This window comes from Aphis gossypii, chromosome 1 (assembly GCF_020184175.1).
Source record: "Aphis gossypii isolate Hap1 chromosome 1, ASM2018417v2, whole genome shotgun sequence".
Classification (NCBI taxonomy): domain Eukaryota; kingdom Metazoa; phylum Arthropoda; class Insecta; order Hemiptera; family Aphididae; genus Aphis; species Aphis gossypii.
In genome coordinates, this window is record NC_065530.1 from 34,646,738 (window position 1) to 34,671,592 (window position 24,855).

The window sequence follows — 24,855 nt, forward strand, 5'->3', positions numbered from 1 at the left end:
TATAATAACTGCTCAATAAATATAACAAAATATCAATATCCAAGAACAATAATTTATTTTACTTTCGATAGTAGGTATCTCATAATTTATAATCAACACTCTAATAGTGCACTTTAATAATTACTTCAAGCCAATATTAAAGGGGTAAAGAGAGCCATAGCCCATGGGCCACAAGACTCCAAGGACCTCAGTTTTTACCACAATATATTTTTATAGTTAAATAATATATAAAATAAATAGAAATAGTATACTGTTATACTATATTATAATAATTGTTATTAAAATGTAAATGGTTAATAGTTAAATTAAGAAAAAAGTTTTAATAAAGTTTTTAGAATTAATTTTACTGTAGTATGCTATATATATTATAATAATAAATAAAATAAATTTATTATTTTTGAAAGCCTCGTCAAAAGCTTTGACCTCGAGATCTCTAAATATTTTAATCCAGGCTTGAATAACTTTAATAGAAACATAATAGATAATATAAATTAATAAATAGAAATAATGATAATGGTGTTAATTTAATATAAATTTTACAAGTTTAATATCCATAGAGGATTGTTCTATTATTAAATGGTTGAAGATCTCTGTCGTTTTCATTAATTAATACTCCGTTATGACTTGAATGTAACTCTCTGAATGCCATTAACTATTAAAATTGAATGAATATTCAAAGTAGTAAAATTAATATTGATTTATAGTAAAAAAATATATTAATCTTACCTGTCTCCTAGATATTTTAATGGGTTTAGTAAAAATTATCCAGATTACACATTCTGTGAACGGTTTAGTTGTTAGAGATCCGTGATAAGTGAAGTAATGTTGTTTTAAAGCTGTTTTTTTTATAAAAGAAAATTCTTCTTTAAAACTTCTAATTATCGTCGTATTTGGTTGGTGTATATATTTTAAATCTGCAATAAAATTATCCATATCTGGATTGTCTTTTGATGATACCTATAGAAGAATAAAAATAAAAATCCTTGCGGAGAGTAAATATTTTTTTGTGCTCAACGAAATTTAAATAGTAACGTAGTTACTGTTTAAATCAAATAAATATATAAATAAACGTATCACTATTTTTGGGGTATCCAGTAAAAAAACAGTTGAATAGCGTAAATTAGAAACCAAAGAAAACATAATTTGAAAAACAAAATATCTGCGATCATTAATCTAATAGTCTAAATTAACATAGATAGCGTTAATGATGTTAAAATTATCGGTATCTGTAAGTTCACAAAAAATAAGGTAGGCAAGTGAGTTCTATTTTCTGTACATAAGATTCGAGTGGGTCACTCTTATGGGTGTACTAAATTTGAATTGAATGATGTATCATTTTATACGAAAAATGATTCTGAAAGGTGACAGTCTGTTAGCTTATATCACTAAGTATATTTCATGATATGTTTTTAAGGTTTTAGCTATTAAAATTATTTATATTTATTTTAATATTGCGGTAGGTTAGTAAAATTTTTTCCCAGAAATATTGTATTTATTATATTTATATATAATATTAACATTTTGGTTTTTAAGCTCAAATATCGGGCTTTACAAAACACGTATACGTAATTTTGTGGATGTAACTTAAGAGATACATAGAATACAACATTTTCAAATATTTATTTAAGTGTATAAAATGTATGATAAATATATCAAATTAATTACCTCTCCGAAAAATCCCACGACACAAACGCCATCACTGTAACTTAAAGCGTTTTCAAAACTTCCGTACTCTTTTTTAAAATGTACCATATGAAGTTCCAAAGCATATCTAACGTAAATAAATAAACAATTAATTAATATTTACACAAACATATAGGTAGTTGTAGGTTGATTCAATCTATTTGAATTTATAATCTTAATGGAAAAAATCATATAAAGTAGGTATGAAATACCTATTTGAAATTTTTTCAAACAAATACATACACTTGAATAATTATAATTCATATTCATTGAGTGATATCCATATCAAACAAATAATTAGGGTTTTAAGAAATCTTAAAATTTCTAGTTAAAGAATATTTTTTGAACGTAATTAGTTATTGAGTATTTGAAAATACTTTTTTTTTTTTTTGTGATAACTTTAATATATTATAATTTTTAATATAAAAAATACATTGAATATTATTATCAGGTGAGTAATTTTTAGTTTTGCTGAATTATCATAATATATTTAAAAAATCAATACTTAAATGTATAAGGCTATAATGGAATACGAAGTGATCCATTTAAATGTCAACACTTATTATTTCGACAACTTTTAACTTTTTTGAAAATATTTATTTATATAACCGAAAAAACATTTTTGAAAAGTTTATCAAAATTATATATTGTTATTATTATTAAGTTTGTTTATCAATTTAATCTGGAACAGATATTTTTTGCATTATATTGATACATAAATATCAAATTTTGAATCAATTATGACTTACAAGTATTTACAAATTAAGTTTGGATGAGCGGAGTTGGGAGTCACACAGATACTCATCAAAATACTGGCCAACTACTCCACTCAACAATACTTTAAATAATGAGTATTTATATTTAAATAGATCACATAATTATAAATAAAACTTACAAACTAGTATAATATTATGAGTTATTAAAAAGTAATAACTATACTTATAATTTATCACCATAAAAAAAATCATTATATATTCTATTCCTTTATGGCTATATATCAGTAATCAGTTTTATAACTTATTTCTGGTTAAAGTATCGACTCTTATGGATATTCTTTGAAAAATAATAATATTACAAGATACCATAATAAATTAAAATGATATATTATGTCATGGTCGTAGTAAATAATATTTAACATTAAAAAAAATAAAATCCTAAAAGTACAAATTCATTATATATTCTACAAATTTTTTTTTTTTTGATTTTTATCTTTTACAATTCTCAAACATTTAAATTATTACTTACTTGTGCCCGTTGACTTTGTGTTCACTTCCCTTATCATTTTTACCCCAATGAAAATGCATGCTTGCGAATTCATACTTACAATCAAATAGTGGGCCCCCGACGATAAATGGCACGTCATTGGAATTATCGGTAAGTTTAACGTTAACTATTAAACCAAATATTAATGTAATATACTTATACAAGTTATTATAATATTTAACTTTTCATACCTGTATGTCCATTATTAGAAATTTCCACTGTTGCCCTGTTAAATGCCCAGTAACCAAAATAACGTAAAAACGGCAAAAATCGCCTCTTTGCGTATTCTGTATTTATATCCACGGGTGACTGAAGCTTAATACCCTCATAATTTTTAATAACATATGGCCAGTCATCGGAATCAAGTTCTAAAATAAATAATTATCTATAGTTCAATATTATTAAAGCAATAATTAAGAAATCTTAAGTAGTAAAGAGTACCTATACATAGTTACGTCAGTATACAATGTACTTAATAGTTGATAACTATAAATATATTAATAAATTACGGGTGTCCCCTAGTTAAGAATTCATCACCACCATAACATAATATATATTATATAAAATATATTTTAATAATAATTGATTATTTATATTGTATTTTTTTATGCTAAGAATGAAATAGAACACATTTGTACTTTATTTTAAAAACAATGCCGTACAATACCTATGTATTATTATACTGGTATAGTTTTATTAACATTTCTAAACCATTTAACGAAGAATATCATGAAGGTCTTTTGTACAAACTACCTATTTAATAAAACGTGGTCACTATAAGAACCAACATTATCTTCTGCTCAAATTATACAATATTTTATAATGAATTCGGTAATATTTAAACTATAACTCTCAATTTACAAGACTATCTAAATTTACAACAACAAAATATACGAAGTGATCAAAAAAAAAATTATTAGGTACCTATAACCAAAGAAAATGCATTATAGTTTATAATTTACACTAAGACTGCCAAATTAAATTTTAAAAATATTACTATTAGTTAAATAACTAATTTAAGGTACGGTTTCTTAGCATCATCAAACAGTGGAACAGCAAGGTGGCCATCATTCCATATCTACACGCTCTACACGCGGGACTATAATATTATCCAGACTATAGTTGGCGATATACGCTGCACGAAAACCGTACCGTAATTATGGGTGAATAGAAACAAAATTTCGAAATAAGTTTCATTGGCTAATAAATATAATCTAAGTATAACTATTATTGTTATTTCTTGATGTATAAATTAGTCATGTTAAGAAGAATGGAATTCAATTGAACATTTTTTACTTCCATAATAATCGCCGATAAAAAAATTGATAAGAGCAAAATTTATTTTACCTCCAAAAAATTTGAATCAACTTTGTCATTTTGGTTCTCATGAACGAAATGTGATAACTCCAAATTTTTTTTTTCAATTTTCGGGATGGATGTTCAAAATTAAGTAACGTAATTATCAATCCTGTTTAATAAATTGCTTATTTTTCACATTTTTTTAAGTTTAAACATTTTGTTTTCCAGGTGAATAGAAACATGTTTAATGTATACAAACCAGATCCCCGCGGCAATACAAAATGTTGTTTTGTATAATAAATGTTGTAATAATTAATTTGAACGGTTTTTTTTTCAAAAATCAAAATTTTGTTTCTATTCAACCGCATTAGGGTTGAATGAAAATGAAAATTAAGCAGCTGTTTTTTTTCACCCACACCTGCGGGTGAAACATCGTACTTAAAAAAATTTATAAAACCAAATTTTATAGTTGGATTATCATTGAAATTTCTATCATTTAGAAAAAATTATTTGTCCTTTTTAGATTTAAATTTATCAATATTTTACTATATTAAAAATAAATGCATGACTTACCCACCTACTAGTAGATCCAAAGAATACTTTTGAATTTTTATTCATATTAATTTATTTAAAAGCAAGTTTATATTACTGTAATAATATTATTCATAAATATATTTGTTATAAATATCAAGAATGAAACTGTAAATCATCTAATATTCTAAACGTTAAGCATTTAATATAAATATTTTAATGATTGCAATCAGATACTAACCACTGACAGACGCTGAAGACGCCAAAACAGCAAACATAAACCACAATGCAGACGTCCAAATCATTATAGATGGCTGTAACAATGGTCATGATCATTTAAGACACAATGAATATCATATAATGAATCTCGAAATATTTATTAATTATCATATTTCCCTAATACCTTGATTGTGAAATAAATAAGGAAATGAAGAATGCATACCTACTACAGTAGTAATATAATACAGTTAAGTTAACCGTGAAGTATTTGTTGTGGTAAAGTCGGTCTCATTTATTTAATTTACTAAATATAAAATAACAAAATAGATATTATATGAACCTCAGAATAGACTGTTCAATACAATTTTTTGTACAATATAATACTTGATTAAAGCAAAGTGTTTATCCTAATGTGTCTGTACAATATTTGCCTTAAAGAAAATATCAATTAAATTATTCTAATATGGACATTATATTATTATTAGATATTTCAAAGATATATTTCTAGACAACTGCATAATACTACTTACCCGTTTTCGGAACTTGGTTGAAGTAAAAATATTTTTCAAAACAAGATTGGGTCAACGATACATTTTATTTTGCACAACTGAACAATTGTCACACTTGTCCTGTTTATTTAACTGTCATTCTGTTTGTACATGTCCGGTTATACAAATTGACCGAACTTGGTAGGAGGGTTTTTTAATTGAGTAGCTTTGATTTATTACGACATAAAGGAATACAAATTGCACAGATTAAATAATGTTGCAATGTGATTAAACGAAATTCGTCGAATTCTAAAGCTCTGTATTTATTTTTTAACACACAAATAATTTCATATACTATATTTTAAAGCGAGGCGCATTTATAAATTGATTACCATAAAATATTTTATAATACAAAATAAATTTTGATGCATTTTAGTGTAATTTATTATAAGCATCTATAAATTATTCATATACCTTAAAAGTTTGAAAATGGTGTGCAATTATAAATATTAAACTTAAATACACTACACATGGTGATTTATTTAAGTGTCTATAATTATGATTAAAAAAGTTTTAACATGATTTGTTTCTATTGTAAAACAATTTTTGGTGGTTACTATTTATAAAGTTTTTTAATTTTTAAATGAAAACATATATTTTCAATTATTCATCTTTTAAAGCTTAATATTTTTTTATAGTACATTTAAAAATTGAATTTTAATCGAGTAGTCAATAAGTTATGAATATTTCCAAGTTTATATACATGGAGTAGTAAACCAACATTTTACAGAGTACCTTAACTGCAATACTCTACTTCGCGCTTAAAAACTAAAATACTTATCAGTTAGGTATAACTAAACTAATTTCTCATCTAAAATTCGATATTTATGTATCAAAATGGTCTAAAAAATATTTTACTGAAAAATTATTCGAAACGTGAAATCAAATATATAATATGCCATTAAAATTAAGTTATTAACTCAGAAAATGATAACAATAACAAATTGTAAAAAGTTTTTATAGACAAGTTAATACTTGTAAATAATGATTGTAAATATTTCAATGGATCACATTTTATAATTCGTTGTCAAAATAAAATATAAAAATACATTCCTATACTACTATACAAAAATTTATTTCATTTTTTGAATATACTTTGCCATGAGAAATTTTTTTTAATTTTCTGTATACCAATTTTTATCCTAGAGTAATGTTTAAATTCATTATTACTTTCAAGTCAATATAACTCATCCACAGTAGTACATCCCAATACAACTTATGATAATTTATTATTGCTAACAGATATTAAATTATATTATTCTGTTGTAATATTATATCGATAAAATAATTATGTACTTATATAAAAGATCTTTGGTATAATGTGCTAAATACAGTTATTTCTATTGGCTTATTAAAATAATATATTGATAGGTAACACAACAATTTTGTTATAGAAAATCTATATCTAAGCCAAAACATTTTGATTATTCAAATATTATACTCATTTGCATTTGTATTAACTTTTACCAATTTAATATGATAAGGAAATTATGAGTGTTGGCTAATAATTTAGCATATTTCAAAATTATTGAAGTCAAACATAAGTATGTACTTTATTAATTAAAACAGCATTTAACAAATGGCATTTAAAATTATTTACATTTAAAACAATAAGTACCCTACTGATTGCTAGTGTAAGTTTAGTCTTTAATATTCTTTATAGTATTTAAGTTATAAAACCTAAAATGTTTTACATTAATAAACGTATACGATTATATTATAATGTTAGATTATTTAATTTCCTTATTATTTTATCCTTCAATAAATTTAACTCACAATTCTAATATAATTTTGTATTAAAAGTTCTACAATTACAATAACTGATTTTAATGAATTATACTCGTAAGTTCTTGATGCACCATATATATATTTTTTTTTATCAAGATTCTTATTAAAAAAATATATACCTACCTAATCAATGTATACGTTAAATTCGTATAAGTTAACGATACTTACCTATGCTTCCTGTTAATATCTTTAATGAAAAAACTAGTGGGTAAAATATATTTTATATTTATTCACCTTTACTATTTATACCATTACTATTTATGTATGACTTACGAACAGATAATGTAAACACGTATAAAAACATAATATGCTCTTAATGTGTTAACAACAGTCAGCAAATAATCATTTCATTAAATTTATTGTATACCTGCAAGCTTATTAATTTCGAAATCATTTATATGAAACGTTAAGTAGGCATCTATTATGTAATGACACATTCGTAAATAGGTACGAATATAAACTAAACATTTATTTTTGCCGACGTATTTTGTTTTAAGATATTAAGCTTAGTAAAGATAAACTAAAAAGATTTTTATGAGCAGAAAAAGTTGTGAAGAAATTTTCCAAGTAACTTATTGCTAGAATATTAAAAAAAATTTTTTTTGATCAAGTTATCACAAATTCATGATAAAAGTACACATCTAATGGAAATTCTCTTCACTATATACTTAATTTAGTCTTATCTAATTATCTATAAAAATTATGTTTATTTATTCAATGCATGTAGCAGATAATCTAGATGAAAAATAAAGATATAATATGTTTAAATAAGCACTATATCTCTTACTTTTCCTAGACTTTAGGCCATACCTAGTATAGAGGCTGGAATCAGTAGCGTGGCGAAGAGTAATTTTTTAAGTTTTGTAGGGTTGGGTAAAAAAACCCTATTTGAGTCTATAGTAAAGGGGTAGGTGGGTCCTCGGGCTATATGTTACTTGCCTTTGGAATATTTTCACTTCGCCACGCCACTGGCTGGAATCTATAAATATAGTTTCTATAAAGTAATAATAACCACAGCTTAAACACTAAAATTAATATTAATATTTATTATTAATATATTAATTATTATTAATTTATTTACATTCATATTTATTTTGTGGTTACCAGTGATATTTACACTTAGTAAATAAATTTATAGTTATAATTATATAATAACTAATAAGTATGTATAATATTATACACTTTAAGTACTATGTTTATGGTGTGGAAGATATTAATTATATTATAATACATTATGTATTCAATTTTGGATACCTTCGATGTTTTAGACCTCAATTTATTACCCGAGTAATATTTTAATACGTACTGTCACAACTACTTTAACCTTATACCAAAGTATTAAACTAAAAAAAAAGGCAAACGTAGTTCCTTATCAATAATTAATATTTAGTTATATGATAAAACTACTTATAATTATCATTTTAATTTTTATATAATTATGTACCTATGTTATACCATTTATACCTATGTAGACATAAAATAATTACCATGACTATGGACTAACAAGCTAAATTTATCAGAAATTAATTGATACAATACTTATTATTGTTTTTTAAATATCGGTTAATAAATTTCAAACTATAAATACAATCAAAACTTAAGGCGGGTTTCCACTACATACGTGTACGTGTACGTGCATAGAAAATTATTTTTACACGTATGTAGTGGAAACCCACCTTTATAATTAAAGCTGGAGGTATTTTCGGTGTACCGATTTTAACTGTTGTTACCGAAAATACCGTATATGTACCTTAATTTATTATTTATTATATAATTTTTATTTTTTATACAATCATAATGATATATTACACTTAATATTATATTATTTAATTATTATAATATTATATGATATTCAATATTTTTAATATCGTTATTTGTTATTTTATATGTAACCTAACTTCCCCTTCCCATTTTGCAGTATTAGAAAGTATTTTAAGACTTCTAAATAATAATGAATAATTACAAACATGATTTTTAAAATAGATGTTAAAATTAAATTTTCTTAGTTCGGAAATTCGGAAATACTTATAAGTTCACTGAAATCCGGTAATTACCGAGGTACTGGTAGGCAACCGGTAATACCTTAAAGGTGGGTTTCCACTGGACCGTTCCCGTGTACGTGTACGTTTATCAACACGCACGTACGTACGGTTGTACATACACGTCCTTCATGAAAAATACTCTGGTAAACGCTTAATTTTAGCGGAAAATTAACTTGGCTAAAATAATTTGGCTCAACTCTATAATGTAAATACACTTTAATTAACTTTTAAAACAATATAATTTAAAATTACAATAACATAACACATTTTTAAGATTTTAAAATTGATTACTGTTGCTATCGCTCAGGTTAGGCCGTTAAACACACGGAAATAGTTGAGCTAGATCCAACTTCATGATATCGTGGTTATAGGTGTAGTAAGAACGTATAAACTTTCTGGTTTCAAAAGCTAACCATGCATACCAACCAATCACAAAAAAGTATTTTTATGCACGTACACGAATGTAGTGGAAACTCACCTTTAGATACTAGTGTAGTAAACAAATACCGGATACCAGTATCAAACTTTGAAATACCACCAACCCTTATTTATACCTACTGGCTACTAGCTTAATTTTTTTTTAATTTATTTAATTTATTTATGAACAAAAATTCAGAACATATATCTTTTATCTAAAACCAACTATATGTGTAGATATGTACCTATTGTGAATTTTTTTTTTAATTAATTTTTCATTAATTAATTGAGTTAAACACAGATTGTATAATGTATCAATAATTAGTTCCTGCATTCTACATACATATCAGAAAACTATGTGTAAGAAGATTTTCTTGGTCGTATAACTTATTGGTAACTCAATGAAATCAAACATAATTATGGTAGATTCAATATTATTTTGCTAACAAGACACTGATAATGACCTCTAAAACAACCACAATTTTAATTGTTATATAAAATCAGTAATTAATATTAGACTTCATTATTTTACTTAGTCATAGCAGGATAAGACTTTTAAAAAGCAAGAATATTTTCTTTTTTCCCAATAAAATTAATAATTTTTATTTTATACAAAAAGTTATTTTAGTTACTAGTGTCCATATTAGTTACACGCTGGACTGAATAAAATAATAAGTTATAACATTTATGACGTACGTATTTATTTTTAACATATTGCATTAAGATTAAATAGATAACTCTTGTAATAACATAAAACTTATATAATTAAATAATATAATTTTTTGTTTTTTATAATATTAATATTAATAATATACTTTTTTACCATTTAGTCAGTTATAATTTATTATTTACAATCTGTAAAATAAATGAATAATATAAATAAATTACGATAGGAAGTTCAACCCCATTTCCCAACGAAATATTTTATAAAAACATTTTTAAACATTTTTATATAATATGTCCTATTTATTATTATTAATAACTTTTCATTTGAATTTATATTGATTATGTCTTATAATCCCGCCTCTCATAGACTTATTTTCTATGTATGCAACTGTAAAATATACTCTATTTACCTACTGATGTATAGTGTTTCGTGTTTATGATACACGATCTAAGCTTTCGTACGTTTATAAATATATACACGGTGTATCATAGTATTATGGAAATTTTATATTAAAATTACATTTGAATGTATCAGATCATTATGATACTATCTGTATGTATGCATTATATTTCAGAGATAATCTAAAAAAGAAACACGTAATAGTAAAAAAACTTTACTCTGATTTAATTGTTTGATAAATCCTATGTCTAGATATTAAATTTCTGTGATGCCACTGTATCGTGTTGTTAAATTTTACGCATCAACTCTTTGCGTATAAAACTTAGATAAAAAATGTTTGTGTAACTATATGAAGTGTAAAATATTTTATTTCAGCTGGTACTAAACAATGGTACATGAAAGTCGTTTCAAATCAGGAATTTATTATTCTCAAAGTCCTTCGAAATGTTCTATAGTACTGAATAATGTGTTTAAAACACATAATAATCGAAATATTTTTAATGGAGTGAATTTAGTTGCACATAGTGGTAAAATGTAATCGAACTTTCTGAAACTTCTTACTATTTTATTAAGGCTATTAAATCAATTGTATTTTTTACTATTTAAACGACTAAATCGACAATTAATAATTACTTTATTTAATTGATAGCACTTTTTATTAATTATTTTTCAAAGATGTGCTATACTTGGAGAAATTAACAGCGGTAAATCTATGCTGCTTTCTTGTTTAGTTGGTGGAGATAAAGTGGACAAAGGTCATATATGGGTTCTTGGGGGTCAACCAAGAACAAAAGGCAGCAAAACCTTAACTAAATACATCGGCTATATGCCTCAGGTACTATATTTATTATACTTTACTGCAGTAATGAAATCATTATTATGAATTATGATATATTATACAGTATACACAATATAGTGTATATGTTACGCATATGTCAAACAATACAATTATTTTTTTTTAGGAATTTTGTTTGTATAGAACCATGACAGTTCTAGAATTATTTGCATATTTTGGAAATTTGTATAATATTAATCATAAATTCATTCTGTGGAGAATCAGCTATTACAAACACATTTTTACCCTACCCCCAATCAATTCTACTATAAAAAAATTAAGGTATGAAGTTCAACTTATATTAAATTAATGAAATTAATAATTTATTGTATATGATCATATGATTTAATTGCAAAATATTTAGTTTCAGTGAAAAACGAATAATATCATTTATGATAGCCGTATTCCACAGACCTCGATTAGTGGTATTAGACGAGCCTACTATAGGACTTGACATATTAAAAAAAAATCAGTATGCATAATTTTTTGTAAAATGTTTGCTTAACATAATGATTTGTTCTCTCTGCAGAATTTGGAAATACTTGCATCATGTGATTACTACATGGAAACCAACAGTAATTGTAGCCACCAATAATATTGAAGAAGCATTTTCAGCAACTAAGGTTTTAATTATAATTAATAACATTTGATAGACAATTAAAATTAAGTTATTTTTTTATGTATTTTAGATAGCATATTTAAAAAATAATAAAATTATATTTGAAAGAGAAGTAGAGGAATTGAATCGAACAAATCCAAATAAGTCTATAGATACAATCATAGAAGACCTTTACACGAGTTTAATGTCTACTAATGTTGAAGTACACAACATATTATATTATCTACTTATACCTACCTAGTACCTACAGTGGTTTCCATATTAAATATTATTATTAGAGTCCAAAAATATATGCAATAACATGGTTTTATTAAATGATTCAAAAAGCGACTAATAAATTTAAACTAAAAACTTAACTAAAGTTGAACATAAATTTTTATTTTTTAGTATAAAATACGTACATACCTATTTCTAAATTTTAAATTTCATATACGTAATTATTATTGGTAATTAAATATAATAAATTTTAAAAATGAATAGTTCAAACAACATTTCGTATTTCGTCAAAATATGCTAATATACTTTATTAAACCTTGACAAATTTCTACGTTGTGTATATTTTTACAACTAATATAGATTCTGAATGAATACAAAAATGTTAAAAAGATTAATTATGACGATATCCGTGTTTTTTTTTTGTCAGTTAAATTATATTATCATCTACTGATTAAAAATTGTTATCATGTTCTCAAAAATTTTCCTACTCATAAAATATAAACTAAAACAACGTAAAATAAATAACAATAAATTTAAATTTAAAAATAAAAGATATGTACCTAACATATATTTTCATTTTAAAGATCAAAATGTTACTCGTACGTTTTAGTATATTTTAAGGACACTAATGATAATGGTATTTTAATAGCACATAATATGTTATATAATATATTATATAAATTATCAAATAATATGTACAATGTACATGCATTAAAAAATATATATATATATAAATTGAAATATTAAAAATATTAATTGTTTAATTTAAGTTTAGAAAAACGCTTGGTTCAATTCAAATGAATCCGAGATACCGCATAATAAAAAGGTACCTATTATATTTTATACTAAAATAAATACCTAACCTTGTTACTAAAGCCATGGTGATCTTACTAACATAATACATTATGTTAAATCAGTAGCATTTCAATTATTTATTTTTGTTTTTACTTTTAACTAAAAATATGCGACAAAGTTAAGAATTGTTTAAAGTAGGAACATTTCAATCATATTATCAACCAAACTTTTTAAAACGATTGCGTCATTTACTCATACAAATATTAACAGAATTATTTACAACTGATATGAAAAAAAACAGTTGTACAAAGATTGTTTAGTGTAATAATGACTGAATGACAATTACAGATAACTTAATGTATGTTTATACTTTTAGTTACAAAAATATTACTTTAATAATATTTTATTATCACCTGGAATCTAAAAAATCATTTATATAACAGTAATTATATAATTATAATAATCAAATTTAAAATAATAAAAGTTTAGTCACTTCAAACTTATAACTGTAATATTAAACTTTATCGAATTATTCGTTTAAAATTTTAGCAATTTAAACTTACCTCCTTAAAATTAAATATAAAAAATATGTTTAACAACAATGTATGACTCAATATTTCAATAGAGCTAATTACATGTTCTAAATGTAACATATATGTTTTATTTAAGCATACAAAATATTACACTAGACTGACATTATAATATATTATGTCATTATCTAATTTAACTGCTTCTATACATTTTTATAATTTTATCATAATATGCTAAATAACGTGAGGTCTTGTCTTAAGATCTGAATGATAATATATAATAATAAATAACATTAATCTATATACATTAATAAAGGATAAATATAACTTATTATTTTAAAGTATCCTTATCAATTTTCGCAACTAACAACATTTTTTAATTGTTTTAATAATTTAAAAAAATAACATCAACATTTATAAAGGTAATCGATTCAAAATATATTTTAACCATATTCTCATATTCTCATAATATATATTATAATTATTACATATTATAAAGAACTAAATTTTAAATAATTATAAGAATTAATTAATACTAATTCATCAATTTTTATCTTGACTACGTTAAAATATCTTGGCTAAATCAATAAATGCTTCTCTATTTATATATTGCTATTCAACATTCATCTATTTGATATCATTTTAACTATTCATCCATGAAACTCTACTCTGAAATATACTATCTTATAACATTGTCTAATAACTATCATTTTTTTTTCAGTTAAGCATTTATAAGCGATTATATCCAAGATCAAATATTTGGAAGTTCAAAACCATTATTATTCAAAATATTAAATTTTTAACTAGAAATTTTTGGTACGTAATTGTAAAAATTATGAAGTTATTAAAGTCGTGATAATTATATGCTTCTCAAAATAATTTTTTCACAAAGTCATCTTATGTAAAAATGAATTAACAAACAATCAGTAGATATAACACTTAAGGGTAACCACATTTAGGCTATTAATAACTAACGAAACAAAGAACTTTATTTATTTGACAAAAAATAAAATGATTTTTTCGAAGTAGTATGAGACGAGTAGCATCTTTATACTTTATAGAATGAAAATTTGACATTAATTGTAAATAATATAGACCGATGGTAATTTGTTATTCATCTGGTTTTGTTGTTTTTTTTTAAGTAACTAAGAACAAACATATTCGACAATCATTTTAGAAACCTAAAATAATTAATTTTTAAGAAAAAGGATTATATCGATGTAGGTACTATTTCTATAAACCAACCATTTTAATTAATTGTTTATCAAATGTATTCATAATTAACCAATGGCACTATTTAACCGTGAAATAATACAACAAAATGAACGTCAGGTTCATGTCTTTTTCATCTGTAGGTATCTTGTATTCTTGTCCTGCTTATTAATGTCACTGTCAGACTGTCTACTGTTAATCTAACCTACTCCTTAATTCTCTCGGTCCATATTAATGTGCCAATTAGTTTTCATATGTTCTTCTGTTCTTTTTTTAATTTTCAATTTCTCATTTGTGACCTCTGATCTACACTTATATATATAACTGTTTATTTTAAGTGCACATATTTATGTTTTTACTTTTTATAATTTTTTAATAATTATGATCTATGACTTTAGTGTCGTTTAATCGTATCGTACAAATGTGCAATAACCTGCAGTTTACATTCAAATAGTACCTATATAGAATACTTTATAATTGTCGATTTTAAACTATATCTGTAGTTATATTAAAACTGTTAAAATAATACATCATTATGCTGTACCAACGAAAATATAAAGAAAAAAGAAAGCTCATATTGCGTATAAAATACTGATTGAGCAACTATTTTTAAATATATTTTGTTGTCATCAGATAGATATATTATACATTAGGTATACGGTTTTTTTCTAATCTTGAACATAATTTCTAGTTTCGTTACTAATTAATAATGAAGTAATAACTAATATTATACAATTCATCGCAATGTTATAAAAATACAATCATATTAATTTTAGGGTGTTTATGTTGTTATGTGTGATCCCAATACTTCAAGTATACTTGCATTGCATCTATTATGGAAAATATCCTAAATCCATACCTATTGCAGTTTATAATCAAGAAACTGATTGCGGTCATGACCAATGTAAACATATTGGTAATTGTTCTTACTTCTCGTGTCATTTCTTGTATGTTTTGAGCCAAAATGGTGTTCAAATAGTAAGTAGAAAAATCAATGGTTCGTTAAAACCATTGTAACTATTTAAAATCATATGTTTGATAGAATTATTATGGTTCTGAATTTTCGACTAAAAATTCCATAACAAAAGAATCAATACCAGGATTTATTAAAGTACCTAAAAACTATACAATAGCAATAGTTAACAGTCTAACACAAAGCTCGTTGAAGGAACGCGACGAACTGTTAAAATCTAATATAAATTTTGAAATAGACATGTCAAGTAACTTATACATAAAAAACATCATTGCCACTAAAAAAAAATTATATGTAATCAAATAAAAATGTGTCTGGTATACTAGACTTCGAATTTGGGAAGCATCTCAAACAAAATATATTAGAAGCTCATAAACTACATTTGATTGACGTTTATAGTCAATACAATCTATCAACAAACTACGCCGATATCCCATACAAGGTTACTATTATTCATAAATAAATTAAAATATATTTCATATTGTGTATACATATATTATATTATATTTATTTGTGAGTTTTCAGATACATGAATATAAAAATTTAAATCTCACCGAAAACACAGCATCTGAAATAATATCATAGTAATTTAACATTATACAATTAATTATAATAATAATCTACCCTTAAAATTAATTATCAATAACAATTAATATCATAAATCATTTATGAGGGGCTAAGAATAGTTGCAACCAACAGGATTATTAAGTATGATGGTAAATACACCAAAGAAACCCGATTACTTTTTTTGATATACTCGTTTAATATATAAGTGGCTGTAATATTAAATTGAAAAAATGTATATTTAAAAATGTTAACATATTAATTGTTAACATTAAAACCTTAGTGTAATGATTTAATATATAAATATATTTAATAATAAAGATATAATATGATATTCCCTTTCTTTTCTATCCCACAGAGGACATTACTCTAAAATAGGACTGCTTATTTAAATCACTGACAGTATCTAATATCTATATCTATTATTATTATTGTTAAGCTTCTGCGTGTTTCTGTAGATAGTTTTAAAATACATAATAACTATTTATATTGGTATAAATATAATTATATTATATTGTATATTATATAGTTATATTTATATATTTTTTTTTTATTCAAGTATTTTATTTTATTATTTTTATTATATAATTTTCATTGATTTAGCGCTATATTTTCGTCGGCGATGTTCTATTTTGCGTTGTTGTTACAAAGTGAAATTCAAAATGGATACTTGATGAGAAACATGATTGCAGGTACCTATTTGAGATTTAAATGAATTATTGGTATATACTCAGATTGAGTCTATTGGTTAAATAAATTTTGAAGAAAAAATATTGATATAAATAATATCCGAAAAAATAATATAAAATAAATAATAGTTACATAAATATAAATTAGGAATCATACTCTTACTACAAGTCTCCAAAGAGTAGCTCAAAAGTGGTTTATGCTAATTTTTTAGAATATATTATTATTATATTATAAATTATAATAATATACAATATAAAATACATTTACAAAACACTTATAACTGAACGATAATAATTGGCACAGCAATTTTTTTAAGTTTAAATAAAAATAACGATTTAAATTTTTAAACATACTTAGTGTTTTTCAATAAAAGATACGTACAATGTTTTTAATAAAATATTACTGTATAAGTGACAGTGTGTGTATTGTAGTGATTGTATCCAATCCACAAAATTATAATTAATTTTGAAATTTAGATTCTAATAACCCAATCAGTATATTTATTTGCAATGATATACTTTTTTCAACTCTGTCATAATGCGTTTGGGCTTATAAATGTGATTATGGAGTTCTATACATGAATTATAAAGGTTTGATTGTGTTCTTTGTGTTTATTAATTATCGTATAAAATTGTATTTAATTTTAAATTATAGGTAACTCTTATAAGACTTAATACAAAAAGACATAATACAAAGTTTCTCATGTTATTCCTTAAACGATTAAAAAGTATCAAAATTCAAAATACAAAACCAAAATTATTTTTTATATCTACTGTACCTAGAATTTTAAATTAATATTTGAAGAAATTGGATAGTCAAAGAAAAAAGAAAAATTTGTCCTCTAATAACAATTTGAAAATATTAATCGAAGTAGTATAATTTTTTATTATTTCAGTTAATATTATTTTTTTTATATGGACAATGACATTTTAAGTATATAAAGGATAATTTTTTCTAATCAATATTTTACTTACACTGTCAAAAGATTTTGGTGTAATAACTAATAAAGTCCTTAAATTTATTGTATGTTTTCTCATACGTTTTTTCTATATTTATATTATACTAAGAACATTTTAGCTCCGGAAAATTGTTTTTCCTCAGATATACTTTTCTCGGGAATTATTTAACTGGAAAAGTTACTATATTTAAATCACACATTTAAAATTTTAAACTATATAAACAAAATTTAAATTCAAATTACAGGAGTCACGATCTTTGAAATTTTGTTGAGTTTTCTTATAATTCAAGTAATATTTTCAATAATTCAAGCATTTTTTTTATTTTTTCTGGCGGATTTTCTGCTATATATTAGTTGGGAAAGTTCTTTATTACTAATTATACAGTTAAATATTGCCATCGGTACATGTGGAATGAGCATTGGTAATTATAAAGCAAACGTAATAATTCATACGACATATACCTACATTTTTATTTTATAACACAGGTTTATTCATTGGTTCATTTGCTAACAGTTCAATCAAATCATTTTATGTAACACTATTAGTGTGCTTAATAAATATAATATTGAGTGGTAAATGTTTGATAGTTTCATGTAAATGTTGTTCATTTAATACTATTTTTGAATGATTTCAGGTCTTTTTTGGCCATTAGAAAATACGCAATTGGCTCTACTACCTATTTCATACATATTACCATTATCTATGCCTATTCGAGCAGTTCAAGCTGTATTGATCCGAGGACGTCAATTTAATTCGAATGATATTCTTTTTGCAGGGATTTGTATTACTTTTTGGACAATCGTTTCATTTTACTTATTAATTTTAAGGTTAAAAAAAAAAATAAACTTTATTATTTAAAAAAATTTTTTGTTTTTTATTTTATAGGTTACTTATACTAGATTCTGAACGAAGTGATGAATGTATTGATTATATAATGATTTGTGTTTTTTTTTTGTGTGTGTCTGTGTATAGCATAACTTGTCAAAATGCTTCAATTTCAAACTTCGAGGGTAGTTTCCGATAGCAAAGTGAATATCCTTCGCGGCACTACTTGCTTCGTGCACGTGTGCGCCCGCTACAGCGCCCTTTCGAATGCGTAGGCGTGGACTACACCGGACAATTGCAAATGCGTGAGTTGCGATTACGCAAATCTCGTATTTTTAAAATTTACATAGCTGTCTTTATGTGTTTTTCTACCAATGAAGTCGTTTCAGATTTGTCTATACTGACGCGTTTTTGGCCGCATTCGATCGGTTTGTCGCACGGCGATGCTTACCTAACCACTTATATTCGGATTGCGACATTAATTTTGTAGGGGCTGACATAGCAATTGCGGTCGCTTATTCACAGTACAGAAGGCCAAGCAGCTAACGGTAATACACGTGCCACATGTGACTGGCATTTTAACCCGCCTAGTACCTATCACTTTGGTAGATTATGAGAGGCGGCAGTCCGTTATAATCATATTTTCACTTATGAGGAGTTTTCGACAATTTTGGCAAAAATTCAAAATTATAAATACATTTATACAAGTAATAAATGCATAACTATAAAAAAATAAATAAAAAAATATATAGGTAAAAATATTTTTACCAAGAGCATTGGTGATAGCAACAAAAAACTTTGTAGAAAATACAAATCAAATTATAGTATTAACAAACGAATTAATTTAATTTAATAAATGTCTATGATTTATTTAACATTATTAATGTTGGAATCGACAAATTGTATTGTTTTATCAATACATATTATAAACAATATAAACAACATGGTTCATGTAGATTTAACAAAGTATTTATTGTACTTAATTGGAAGAATTGTTAGTTTTATCCTTATTGTAAATTTAACAATGTTTATGATGTAGGAATCATAGACAATTTCTTTGTCAGCCAAGAGTAACACAGATATTGTTAAATTGACTAAAGTTTTCATTATTTTTACCTATTAATTTTTTTCAGTTGTTGTACACCATTGGTAAACCAAAGTGATTATTAAATATTTTATTACTATCTAAAGTGGCTGATATACGTTGTTGGTGATTTCAACGCCAGCAGCTAAGCAATCAAAAATTCGTTTCAATATGGGATGACTCTGAGTTGAAATTAATACACCAGCTTGAGTGTTTCTGAATATTTCATTTTCTTCTAAAATACCTTTTCCAACATTGGATTTACATATTCCACCATCTCTACCATCATAGATCTTATTTCGTTTAAGTGTTGAGTTTGAGTCTGTTTTTATAAACACTCCAGCCATTGCATTATTAAATATTTCATTTTGTTCCAAAACTCCTAATCCACCATTATCGACTAAAACTCCACCATTTTGTTAATTATTGGATTACTACCAGTTCTTATTTGAACACCAGGATATAAGTGACTAAAAATATCGTTGTCTTCGAGTGTTTCATGTCCATTATCATAGTAATATACACCCACTTGTTTACCAGAATATATTTGGTTGCGGCGCAAAACTGGAGTACTACCAGTACTGATCCAAACACCAGATAATGTATTTGCATGTATTTCATTTTCTTCAACGATTCCTGCGCCTTTGTCATGTATGTATATTCCACTATGTTGACCATGATGTATTTTGTTATGCCTAACAATAGGATCACTATTTGTGCGAATTTTAGTACCAGCTAATGCGTTTCCGCGTATATTGTTATGTAATATGTTCAATAATACCTCTGCCTTTACCAAACATATAAATTCCTCATTGGTGTCCGTCATAATAATTATATATCATTGTGCCGTATTGTTAGATTGCTGTCTAAAGCTATCCAAATACCAGCAAAGTTGTTACTATGAATTCTGTTGTCAATAAACTGGCCAAGATCATTTTCAATTTTTTTAGTAGATTTAGATTTCAATGACAAAAACATATTTTTTTTCAATTCATTGTTTATAAATGAATATTATAATAATATCGTTTTATTTATATAGTTATATACAAGTACAAAAGCTTCAATGACGAAAAAAGAAATACAATTATTTTTTAAGTGTGATTGGACGTTAAAAAAGTATTTCGAATACTGTAATCAGAATACTAATTTTAAGAAGTATTCAAAATATCGTATTGAATACTTGAAAAAAAAGTATTCAGAATACTACCCAAGTCTGTTATTATGTCGGTCATTTCCTCGAAATTATTACATTGTTCCTACTTACGTTGGTCGTTAACGCATTATTTCGGATATAGTTAAGTAGATAATTTTAATTTATTTATTTTTCGATTTAGAAATGCTCATCTATAAAGATATAAAAATTAAACTTAAATTAAGTTGTATTTTACGAGTAATTCATGATTATATACACATACAGCTAAAACCTATTTATGTATAATACATAATAATGTATAGGATCTTGCTTGAACGTTTATAACTTTGTAATGGTATTGTTTTCGTAATGGAATTGATTTTTTTTACGGTTTGTTTTTGAGTTCTAAGTAATGAAATTTCTCTGCAGCACTTTGAATTTATTATCTGAAAAAGAAAATATTTAAGTAAAAAATAATCATTTAAATACAAATTTATACCCACACACATAAGTAATAATTAAATATATATTGACTTTACTCACATAATATTACTATCATACAACGTTCATAGTATACCTACTTATTTGATAACTAACATTCTAGATCTGGACCATTGATTTGACTTTTCCAATAACTTTTCCAAGGGTTGTGCTCTACACAAACACAAAAAAAAAACTAGACTAAACATTAAGCAAAAACATAATGCCGATTAATCAATGAGTAATTATCAATTAAAATGTTGACTTATATAATATAATTATGAAGTATCACGAATAAAAAGTAATTATTTTTTTTTCATCTGTTCAACGGAAACATATAACAAACTGCCGCGAATCAGATCGAAAAACTCGCGAACAATAAAAATGTCAATAATATGTGGTAAAATAACGCTCTGAATGTTGATTCGTGAGAGATCGCTGCTGGCTAGTATAATATTATTTTCTAATAATTATACGAGTATGTTACCCATAGTTTCAATAATAACAACGGTCGACTGCTCTGTCAATTGTTTCGTTGCGTGGAGGTAACATCGTTATAATTCACTCAGCAAATAAAAATCTCACGAAAATGGGTAACACTATAATGAGGCAAACGGTTTTCCGAAAATCTTGGTGGACGAACGGTTGCGGCGGAGATATCGTCCCCGCTTTATCGAGTACCGTCGAAGTCCAGACTGACCCGCCGCCGCTAGAAGAACGGCGCGAGCATCGTGCCTTTGTGAAGGAGCTGAATTCTAGCGGCGGCGGCGATGGCTTGGGATCGGTCGAGGACTACGAACTGGACAACGCGGCCGGCCACCAGCTAGTTGGACGTTTTTTAACCAAATGGTACAACGAGCCACACGACGTCTGGCGTTTTTACGCTGAGAACGCGCTCTGTACTTTAGACATGGATGGGAAGCGGTACGTTGCAACGGGAATATCCGAAATCCGGAAACTGTTTGATGAGGTGGCGGCACCGGAGACCGGCACTATCGAGGACGACGACGGTGATTGCCGATCGCTGTTCGTCCAGTCGATAGTGACGGTCCGGTGTCCGTCTGGCCAGCTGCTTATCGTGGCAACAACCGAGTGGTTTACACAAACTTTCATCGTCGAATATACCACGCCCGACCCGGCGGTGGCCGGAGTCGCTTCCATGGCTGTAGTCACTTCCGTGATGACAGTAAAACGAGTTGGAGTCTATCCGCAGGATATGCCAAGGACGCCATCGATCCGCAGGCGCCGCAGACGCCGCGGCCGTCGAGGCAAAAACGCTGAGTCGCAGGGCGCAAACGCAGACGCCACAGTAGCCTCCACCGCCACCGGGGGAGTGGAAACGACCGGAGGCGTGATCTGACGTCGGTCATCATCAACTCGATTTACATTTCAATAGTTTTCTTTTCAACTAACATTTTTGAGTTTTATTCAACCCGAAAGTACGTTTTTTTTCAATACTCAATCAATTAATTTGTGTACACATGAACAAGCAGGTTGTCTGTATTAATTTTTCATTTTTTATGCATTTATGCTGATGCGGTTTTTATGGGTTTGAGACGTTTAGTCGTTTAGTGCTATTTACTTTTTAGTTATAACTTGGTATAACTAAAAATAAAATGGTATAATTCAGGTATGACAAGATACAAATATAATAACATCGAAGAAAATCTCACTGATTCACAAAATGAGTCGTGACAATAATAGAAAAATTACGTACTTGATATTTGTCTTTGCCAGAAAATAAAAAACTGTTATAAAACTTTTTATAACTTTTCAGTTAACTCAAAATCTACATTATGTTTATAATTATTAATAAAGACTACAAATTTAATACGATTAACTGTTTTTTTTTTTTGAGAGAGAGAGAGAGAGTGAGAGAGAGAGGGTGGGGTGGTAAAAATATGTTACCCAGAGGCGCAAATTTTCCAAATGTGCCCTTGGTTATGACGTATTATGTAATGTGTATACATACATTTTTCATCTCTTTACTAAACAATAATTTTTTACATTCTATTTTATTTTAAACTGATAGATAACTCATTTAACACCATCTTCTGGTTGGAAGTTTTAAAAAGGATAATTAATTAGACACAAAAATTATGAAGGATCTAACATTTATATGTTATTTATATGTTATACAGCTAAGTGAAGTTATGTATAAAATGACTATCTTCAAAGATTACTCAGAAAACTTTATTTCTTTAATTAGAATGTACAGTTAGAAAATATGTTATGGTTTCTTTATATGTTATAACATTTTTTATTTATACATATACACATTTTAATAATTCAAATGTTAGGAATTTATTGCTCTGAAAATACAGACTGGACACATAATTAATCATCATTTATATAATATGATAGAAATCTTGTTTCCACTTTTTTTCAATTATATTTACCATTTATATTATTTTATTTTTCATTTACCCCACGAATACCTTCTATAAATATCAATAATAATTTTTTATTGCTTAAATAACTTTATAATTTATTTAAAATTAATTTTGTTACGCGTAAACAATGCAATAGTGTTTTTTATACTGTATTTAGTCAAACTGTATAAGTGTAAGACACGAAAAAGGTATAATAATATGAATAATAATTTATAAGGCTACAAACTACAAAGACGTAAACCCTTTTGGGGTTGGTATCCTCAGACATATTATGGTCAATAAAAATCGTTAAGGTTACATGCATATTGAGTATTAAGGATATAAAAACATATTTAATATGAAATGTTACGTCATAGTAGCATGGTTGTATAATACAAATATACAATATTGTATTGTCGCATAATCGGACTAAGTAAACTAGATAACTTTAGATATCGATCATTATAAAGTGGCAAACCATTTTTTACTGTAAAATTCATATGATAGTTTTTCAAAACATGATTTATTTTAATCAAAAAAATATTTTAAGATTTATATTACTCTACAAAATAATTAATACCTTTAAATAAATGTACCTAATAATATACTTTAGTTGAAATTATTTTTAAAGTTTATGTCGTTTTACTGTATACAAAGTACTATTAATTGTTTATTAATTATAAATTCAAATTATTTCTTATAGTAATTAATTA

At 25.7% G+C, this 24,855-nt stretch overlaps 2 protein-coding genes and 1 pseudogene across 3 annotated transcripts; 1 reads left to right on the forward strand and 2 right to left on the reverse strand.

Annotated features, from left to right (window-relative positions):
- Positions 1 to 32: 32 nt before the first annotated feature.
- LOC114125177 (carbonic anhydrase 2-like) lies at positions 33 to 7,586 on the reverse strand. 2 transcript variants are annotated; one of them, XM_027988709.2, is made up of 7 exons: positions 7,500 to 7,586; positions 5,018 to 5,090; positions 3,138 to 3,314; positions 2,929 to 3,073; positions 1,666 to 1,771; positions 727 to 957; positions 33 to 652 (listed from the first exon to the last, which is right to left on the reverse strand). In XM_027988709.2, the coding sequence occupies exons 2-7, from the start codon at positions 5,079 to 5,081 to the stop codon at positions 545 to 547; spliced, it is 831 nt and encodes a 276-aa protein (XP_027844510.2). In that variant the 5' UTR covers positions 5,082 to 5,090; positions 7,500 to 7,586; the 3' UTR covers positions 33 to 544. The 2 variants fall into 2 exon arrangements, with proteins under 2 accessions (XP_027844510.2, XP_027844508.2); XM_027988707.2 differs by lacking the exon at positions 7,500 to 7,586 and adding an exon at positions 5,526 to 5,672.
- Positions 6,927 to 20,168, forward strand: LOC114125175 (ABC transporter G family member 23-like). Its single transcript, XM_050202944.1, has 18 exons — positions 6,927 to 7,087; positions 11,232 to 11,390; positions 11,532 to 11,691; positions 11,819 to 11,973; positions 12,056 to 12,163; positions 12,221 to 12,314; positions 12,381 to 12,512; positions 13,302 to 13,352; positions 14,573 to 14,667; positions 15,840 to 16,041; positions 16,106 to 16,283; positions 16,363 to 16,478; positions 16,562 to 16,620; positions 17,204 to 17,292; positions 18,494 to 18,670; positions 18,735 to 18,821; positions 18,884 to 19,076; positions 20,114 to 20,168. The coding sequence occupies exons 2-18, from the start codon at positions 11,245 to 11,247 to the stop codon at positions 20,166 to 20,168; spliced, it is 2,097 nt and encodes a 698-aa protein (XP_050058901.1). The 5' UTR covers positions 6,927 to 7,087; positions 11,232 to 11,244.
- Positions 20,169 to 20,203: 35 nt separating this feature from the next.
- LOC126550797 (F-box only protein 11-like) lies at positions 20,204 to 21,078 on the reverse strand (annotated as a pseudogene).
- Between the last annotated feature and the right edge of the window lie 3,777 nt (positions 21,079 to 24,855).